We start from the raw sequence: 8,374 nt of genomic DNA on the forward strand, positions 1-8,374 counted from the left end.
TCTACTAGCCCTGTCACTTCTCTGGGTATAGGCCTGAATCAGGGGCAAGGTTTTCAAGGAAACGGGAAGAATGATGGGCCAATTCTCACTTCTCACCAAATCAACCCTGCAAAGACAACAGGAAAGAAACCCAAGGCAAGACCACAGAGTTCCCAAGCATGCACAAGCCCAACAAACACCCCTGCAAGCATTCTAGTGTGCAAACAAAAATGAACACATGCACTTTCACGAGTTCACAAACATCCAAGTATGCATCTAATTACAGAGGAGTGGACACACAGTGAGCACAATACTCACACATGCAGGGACACACAAAAACCAGGTAACTCCTCAGGTGAAGCTCTATTTGCACATGAGCACATATGCACACAAGTTTGCAAGGTCACCTACATCTGGCCACACATGTATGGGTACATACACACATATTTCAGAAGACAGGTAGAAAGGAGGAAAGGAGAATTTACCATGAAAAAAACAGAAACAAAAACAAATGCTGGACAAAAGGGAGATGCTACCTCGTGAGGAGGCACCTCCCTCTCTGTTCCTCCTCCTTCTAGTCCCTGAAAGTAGGGGGCCCAGTGCCTGCCCTGGAAGGACAGGCCCCAGGGTCAGGGGCAGGAGTGCAGACATTTCCCTCAGGGGAAGTCCATGTGTCCTGAGGGTCCTGGATGCTTGCGTCTGCGCCCCCCTCCGTCAGGAAGCAAGCCTTTGTTGGCTTTCTGAGAGTGACTCCGCTTAGGTTTGGTGTCTGGAGGAGGCAGGCCTGTGCCCAAGTGAGAATGCGGGTCCCCCAAGAGAAAGCGATCCCAGCAGCTGACTGAGCTGCTGCTTTGCATAGCTTCCCAGCATCCGGGGCCTCTTCTCCCTGGGCTCTGAAGGACCATGAGATCCTCGCCAGGACAGGCTCCATGTGCCGGCCTCCACCTGCCGCTTCACCCACGGAATCACTTCTCTGCACTAGGAGCGGCAAGGTCCAGGTGGCGGAGAGGCCAGGCCCGGAGGCCAGGTCCGAAGGGCCACCCCCGCAGCCTAGCCGGCAGCTGGGAATTGGGGGGCGGGGGGCAGCCCCTCACCTCTGCCCCGCCTTGGGAAAGGCCTTGGGCTTCTGGAGGGGAAACCCTCAAGCACAACCTGGTTGTGAGGGGAGGGAAGAAAGAAAAGGGAAAGGTGCAAGCCCAAGGAGGAGCCGAGCAGGTTGGAGAGGAGGCCAAAGCCAGGCTGGGCCTGGCCCGCACAGGGAGCAGCCGGACAGCTCGGGCAGTGTTTCCGAAGTCAGGACTGGGCTTTTGCCTTCGGGCTCCTCCGGACGCAATCCGAGACCGGGCGTGGGCCTCCGGACCCTCCAGACCCGGACCTCCCGGGATCCGGGGCGCCCCCACCGCCGCGCGCTGGTCTTGCCCTCGGGATTCGTTGCCGGAGGTCTCGGAAGGCCGGCCCGGGCGAGGGGTCGCGGCCCGCTGCGTGCGCGGGGCCCTCGGGTGCCTGGCGCCCACACCCGCCCCCAGCGCGCAAGGAGGGGAGCCGCCAGCGGCTCGTGAGCACAGTGTACACTTTATTTCAGACTACAGGTTTCTGAACATAATAAAATCTTTGGCTTGTAGCGGCGGTTCAGTCTCGCAGTCTGTGGGGTCGTATTTCTCAGCAAGTCTCCGGAAAACGAAAGGGGGGCAGGACAGACAGACCGACAGAAGGGGCTTGGAGGTGGGGGAGGGGGAGGGGAGGGCGGGAGGCCAAGGGCAGACACGCGAGGGAACACACTCTCACGCACACAAAGAAAAGTCCCAGAGAAACGGGGGCCAGCGATGCGGGGCGGGAGGCACCGGAGAAGCCACAACATTCAAAACAGGCAACGAAAACGAAACTGGGCCGGGGGCAGCGAGGCGGAGGTGGGGGATAAAATAATTATAATAATTATAATAATTATAACAATAATAATAAAGGAGATTAATAAAAAGTCCAGCAAATAGAGATCGCTACACATATTTCTTTTCCTTACCTGAAATTAAATATATACAAGGTCGTAAGCGGTTTGGCTAGATAGAGCTTTAAGGAGTTCGCAGTTTCGCCCCTTAAACTGTGAACAGGGAATAGATCTTATTTTCCGATAGCACCTGTCCGAGTCTTTCTCCCCTTTTAAAAATGTTTCGTTCAAACGTGACTCTCCATTCTGAGACGCTCGCTCGCTCGCTCGCGCTCCCTCTTCCCTGCTGCTCCCTCCCTCCTGGTGCGGATTCTCTCTCCCCCGGCGTGGGGCCGGCCGGGCGGGCGGCGGCGGCGGCGGTGCCAGGAGGGGGCGCGGGCGCGGCGGCCGGACCGCGCGGCCCCAGCCGGCGGCGGCTACTCGCTCTCGTCTTTGTCCTGGACCGTGGTGGTGGAGTGGTTGTACAGTCCCTGCGCCATGAGGTGCAGCGCCAGGCCGTTCTTGATGCCTGTGGCTTTCTTGATCTTGGCGCGCTTGTTCTGGAACCAGATCTTGATCTGGGACTCGTTGAGGCTGAGCTCCTGGGCCAGGGTCTGCCGCCGCTGCTCCGTGATGTAGCGGTTCGCCTGGAACTCCGCCTTGAGTCTCTGCAGCTGCTCGGCCGTGAACGCCGTCCGAGGCCGCTTGTCCTCCTTCTCGTTCTTCTTCTTCTTCAGCTTCCTGGTGCGCGGACCTGCAGCGGCGGAGAGGGCCGGGTGGGGGTGGGGGTGGGGACGGAGGGCAGAGGGGAGGGGGGAGAGGGCAGAGGAAGCCGTGAGAATTGCAGGGGATCGCGCCCCGCGCTTCCGGGGCGACAGCGGAGGCCCCGCTGCGCCCCCAGCTCCCTCCCGCCGCCTAGCCCCGAGAGCAATCGCCTGGCCGCTGGGGTCGGCCCACTCCCCTTCTGGGGGACCAGAGGCCGCGGAGGAAAACCGGCCACAGCTGTCTGTGCACCCCACACCCCAATTCAGAGAGCCGCGGGCCAGACTTAAATCCCACAAGATGGAGAGACATTCGGAGCCCCGTCCGGTGGATCCCAGAGTTGGAGGTCAGGGGCCTGCTGTCTTCACAGCCCTGGAATAAAAAGAGGCTCAAGACCGGGCCAGTGAAGACACCGGGGCAGGACTGCCCTGAGGAAATTGCCAGCCTGCAAAGGAACCCTCCAGCTGCCTTCCCAAGATGTGCACCTCCACCCAGTACTTAAAATAAGACCCCATCTGCTTATAGCGATTGACCCCGGAAAACAAGGGGATGGTGAGGGGCTTGCCTAGATTTTCCGCCGTGTGCTCTCTGTGCCTCTCCTTTCTCTTTGGCCTAAAGGAAGCCCTTTCTAGGGTCCCAGGGAGACACTGAGGGTCTCAGGGAGACACTAAGCACCCCTTTCTCTGAAGGGAGGGGGAAAGGCTTTCACCCAGTTACACATCTTACCCACATGACCCTGGCCCCCAGGGTTCTCTGCTTGCTTTGCCCCTTGGATGGTGCTAGTAAGAAAGAGCCCACTGTCCCCATTCCTCTACCCGGCTGCGCAGGCACGGTCTCTCTTCTGTCTTTTGAACATGTAAGCTACAGTTTTCAGGATTGAAAAGTCCTGTATAACAAAAACAGGCCAGATCCGCTTCCCCTGCCCATCTATGACATTTGCAAGGAGACTACATCCCCCTCCCCACCCGCCCCATTCATGAGCAAACTATGGGCAGAGGTCAAGAGACAGAGGGACAACAGGGACAGAAATCTGTGCTTTGCATCACAGATGGATATGGGAAGAGGCCCCAGCAAACCTCCCCAACAAGGTGAAGTCTCTCCCAAAACCTAGTCTGAGAAGAAAGCTGCTATGGAGTCCAGATCTGGAGAGAGGAGGGGGAAAGAGGAGGCAGCTTTTAAAGCCAGAACCTCTGTCCATCAGCCTCAGACCCAAGTCCTCCGGCATTTAGGCATTTACTTGGCGGGCCCTGCCCTGGTTATGGGAGCTTCCTGAGCCAAGTTAAGTCCCTGTCGTGCCTTTTAATATCTGAAACTGTCTGGAAAGAAGGGTCTTCACCAGCATCTCCAAACCTAGCAACAGAAGGGCAAGCTGGGCTGCTGGCTCCAGGGGTCGACCAGAGCCTGGGGTTACTAGCTGTCCTGTGACAAAAGAGTCCAGGCCCGGCTGACTGCAGCGACTCAGGTCTGGGTTGAGGTTCATCTCCGTGAACTGCCCATGCAGGAGGAACCAGTACCCTGCCTCCCCAGGCACCGAAGAGAGAAAGCAGCCAAGAACAAAGGCAAGGCCGGCTCCTAAGCTGGGTGCAGAGAGGACTGAGAGGTGGGGTGGGGAGGAAGGACGGCCTCGGTTTAGATTAGCAATTAGCTGAGCGGGCAAAGATGTGTACATCTCCAGAAAGGCCCCGCTGTGCGTTGTGCGTCCCGGACGTTTGTGAGAGTGTTGTGTATGTGTGTGCAGAGGCGCGGACACTTGTAATAAAATCGTAGCCTCCCGGCCGGCCTGAGCCTCACAGCCTGACAGCTCAATCACTCTATCCATCAGGCGAGTCAATCAAAGCAGCTTTTCGGAGGTTCAGGGAGCCCGACGTGTCAATAACGGGGCTCGAGATGGCGGGGGCTGATAGCGTGCATCGATCCGCGCCCGGCCGGCAACCGTGGGGAGGCTAGACGCCAGCCGGAGTAGAGCGGGCGCGTGGCTGCGCTGTGCCCGGCCTCCTACCGGACCCGGTGCCGCAACGCCAGCTGTAGGCCAGACCCCTGCCGTCCTCCTCGATGCGCCCACCGGCCTCCCCCGTGCTGCCGCCCCGGAAGGTGGGCAGGCCCCAGCCTCCTCTCCCGGGGCCTAGGGCTGCCCCAGGGCACGTCTCGGCCTCGGGGTCTCCGAGTGCGAGGGACAGGCAGAAAAGGGGCCTAAGGCAGTCGAGAAAAACAACCTATAGCTGGAGAAATCTGCTAACTGGCAGAGCTGAGGAAGAACGGAGTGAAAGAAGTAAGGGGCAGGGCCCGGAGGATGTGCCAGCGGCAGGAAGAAGCTGCCGGGGAGGCTGCCAGTCACGCCCCGAGCCCCCGCGATCCGGCGGGAGCCTGACCCGTCTCCTCTCCTCTCCCACTGTCTGCGAGCAGCAGAGAACCACAGGAGGGGGGGGGGCGGATTCCCGGCACCATCTCTCCCTGGGTTCTACCCACCCGGGTCAGACTCTCTGGCTTACCGGGCCTGGGGAGGAGGGACAGCGATCAAAGGCTTTTCTCTCTCTTTCTGTGTGTTCTCCAATCTATCTCTCTGTAAATGAACTTTCCTCAGAAAATATCGACATGGTATTTGTGTTTGTATGAACACAAGGTGAGGATTATTTCTCTGATGAGAGCCTTGCTCCATTTCGGCCTCCGCAGGACCTGGCTGGCGGGATTTCAGAGCCCGATCACTAGGCCCACCTTCCCGCCGGCTCTCAACACCCCTCTCCCTGGAAGAAAAATCAATGACTGGTTGTGGGTTTGTTTGTTTGTTTGTTTGTTTGTTTGTTTGTTTGTTTCTTAAGGATAATAAAGGTAAAAACACAAAGAAGGCCCGAGGGGCTCGGAGTTCCAAACCGAAGGATCGAGCGAGACTCGAGCTTCCCGTGCCAGGAGCTGCAGCCTCTCGAGTGGCGGCCACAGAGGCCAGGAGCGCAGAACTGGGGGCACACCCGACTGCGACCGGGACGGGGGCCGAGGAGGAGGAGGAGGAGGAGGAGGAGGAGGAGGAGGAGGAGGAGGAGGCGGCGGCAGCCGTGAGAGAAGAGAGCACCCGAGGCCGGGGCTGTTCTCCCCGGCCCGGCGGCGGCGGCGGCGGGGAGCCCTGGGGGCGTCCGCGGGGCGGAAGGACATGGCGCGGCCGCGGGCTGGGTACTCACCGGAGGACGGGCGATCCGAGTAGCGCGTGCAGTACACCCAGGCGGGCCACACGAGGGGCTGCTGCGAGTCAGTTTTGACCACGGGCCCGCCGTTGGCTGAGCCCATAAGCAGGATGGCCGGGTTGCCGTGCTCCGGGTACTTGGCACCCTGCGCACTGGGGCTCCCCACGCCGCCTCCGCTGCCGCTGCCGCTGTCCGAAGGCTTGGCTGCCGCCGCCGCCGCCGCCGCCGCCACGGCCGCCGCCGCCGCCGCCGCCGCCGCCGCCGGGTTCCCGGCTTTGGACGCACCCGCGCCGCCGCCGCCGGCTGGCGGAGAGCCGTCGGGTGGGCCACAGTTCACGTCCGGGGCGCACAGGAGCGAGGCGGCGCCCGGCGCCCGCGTGCCCAGCGGGTGGACAGGGTCTCTACCTGCGCCGGTCTGGCCCCGGTCACGCTCCACCCGGCCTCCCCCTGCGCCTCCTCCGGCCGCCGCCGCCACCAAGAGCTGCGGCGGCGGCGGCTCCTTTTTGCAGCCGAAGTCCGGCCTCAGGATGTTGTCGATGAAAAAGTTGGTGGTGCGGTGCAGCTGGGCCGCGGGCTGCGGCTGGTGAGCAGGCGCCGCGAGATGCTGCGGCGGCGGCGGCGGCGGGGGCGGGGGGTGCGGGGGGAGGTGCGGGTGGTGGGCCAGGGGCGGCAGGCAGGGCGCCGCGGGCGGCGAGGGGGGCGCGGGCTGCGGGGACACCGGCACGCTGTCTCCATCGCTGCCGCTGCTGCCGCCGCTGCCGCTGGCGCCGGGGCTCAGGCTCAGGCTCAGGCTGCCCGGGGCCGCCGCCGCCGCCGCCGCCGCGCCGAGGCCCGAGTCGCGCTGACTTTTAGGTTCCGGCTGCTGTTCTTCCATGCTCGGCCGCCCCGCCGCCCCGGCAGCCGCGCCGGCCCCCGCCCCCCCCGCCTCGCTCCCCACCCCACTTTGCCAGCGGCCCGTGGGGGTGCGCGGAGGAAGGAGGCCGGCGGAGCCCCAGCGAAGGCACGGGGCGGGTGCAGGAAAAAAAGCCCAGGCGCCTGGCCTGGATCGCTCGCTCTTATCGAGCAGATAGATCTCGCTGTCTCTCCCTCTCTAATTTGTAGACATCCAGATATGGAGACACTTGGCTATTTCTTTTTTTTTCTTTCTTTCTGCCACCAGATTCAATGATTTGTTTTAAATGGGGAGTAAGCCACGGCCAAGAAGAAAAAAAAAAAAAAGAAAAGAAAAAGAAAAGAAAAAAATAAAGCAAGAAAAAAAGAAAAAAAAAGCCCCAAGAAATTTTTTTCTTAAAGGGAAAAAATAGTCTTTAAAGTCTAGCCATCTTCCTAGGCAGTAGTGAGGGGTTTTACTTCCCCGAGTGTCACGCTCAGCTGTGCCCAGAGCGCGAGGCTGGCAGCGCCTTTAATCGCCTTTGCTTTTTTTGCAGGGAGAGCGCGTCTCCGCCAGCGCCGGGGCTGCCTTTTTTTTTTTTCTTCTTCTTTTTTTTTTTTTTTTTTTTCAAATCTCTGACAGCTCGGATCTTTGCACAAACTCTCTCGCTTAAAAAAAAAATCACCCAGGCACACTTTTTGCCTTCAAACCGGAAGCACGTGAGTCAGGCCGCACGTGTGCGGGGCCAATGGCGAGCCAGGACTCGCGCTGACACCCGGGCCTCGGCCCAATGGGCGCGCGCGGGACTTTGCGGATAAATAATCCGGGGGCGGCGGCCGCTGGCGGAGAGGGGGCGCCGCGGCCTGAGCCCCGCGCGTCCGGCCCGCCCTCCCCCACCCGAGCCCGAGCCCCTCCCCCTCTTTCAAGCCAGGACCGAGGAAGGGGCAAAGGAGACCAGGGAGGGGTGGATTTCGGGGGCGGGGGGTGTAGGCAAATAGAGAAGCAACTCCATAAACAACTTGTTGGAGAAATGCAGGATTATGGGTGCGTGCGCGCCGGGCACAGGGTCAGGAGGCAGGAGCCTCGGCTCTTTTACATCCCTATGCCTAAGAAACTCAGCCTTTTATTTTCTCTCTCTTTTTCTTGTTATGAAAGGTAAAATGTCTGTGTGTGTGTGTGTGTGTGTGTGTGTGTGTAGGGAAGGGGTGAGACGAAGAGGGTCAGAGATGTGAAATAGACCTAGAGTTGGTTACTTGCAGATAAGCAGTTTATTTTTTCATAAATAGCAAACCCGGAGGCGACTTGCTCCTAGCTAGCACCGTGTGTTTGTCGGTTTTGCAGTGCACGCCGGCCAGCTGCATTGCGTGTCCTTTCCGGAGTATCCCTACTCCTGTCCTACCCTATCCTACCCTGTCCGGACCTTCGACAACCCCCCTGGGAGCTGTCCTGGCGCCATTAAGCCCAGAGGGCGCGAGAGAGCGGGAGAGCCGGTCGCACCAGGCGCCTGCTCTTTCCCTGGCCGCCTGAGTCAAAGCCATCCGGGCCTCGTAGAGTTGTCCAGGGCCGGCCCCTGGGCCAAGCAGGTTCGAGGGCAGATGCACGCGAGGCACGGCTTTTGGGTTCAGGGCCACCTCCAGTTAGATTTCCCTGCAAAGTGAAATCAAACCA

The 8,374-nt window shown here is 60.4% G+C and overlaps 1 protein-coding gene across 1 annotated transcript; it reads right to left on the reverse strand.

Moving 5' to 3' along the window:
• Positions 1 to 1,710: 1,710 nt before the first annotated feature.
• On the reverse strand, positions 1,711 to 6,733 carry EN1 (engrailed homeobox 1). Its single transcript, XM_055316257.1, has 2 exons — positions 5,833 to 6,733; positions 1,711 to 2,654 (listed from the first exon to the last, which is right to left on the reverse strand). The coding sequence occupies exons 1-2, from the start codon at positions 6,707 to 6,709 to the stop codon at positions 2,338 to 2,340; spliced, it is 1,194 nt and encodes a 397-aa protein (XP_055172232.1). The 5' UTR covers positions 6,710 to 6,733; the 3' UTR covers positions 1,711 to 2,337.
• Between the last annotated feature and the right edge of the window lie 1,641 nt (positions 6,734 to 8,374).

Source organism: Nyctereutes procyonoides, unplaced genomic scaffold, assembly GCF_905146905.1.
Source record: "Nyctereutes procyonoides isolate TBG_1078 unplaced genomic scaffold, NYPRO_anot_genome, whole genome shotgun sequence".
NCBI classification, from domain to species: Eukaryota; Metazoa; Chordata; class Mammalia; order Carnivora; family Canidae; genus Nyctereutes; species Nyctereutes procyonoides.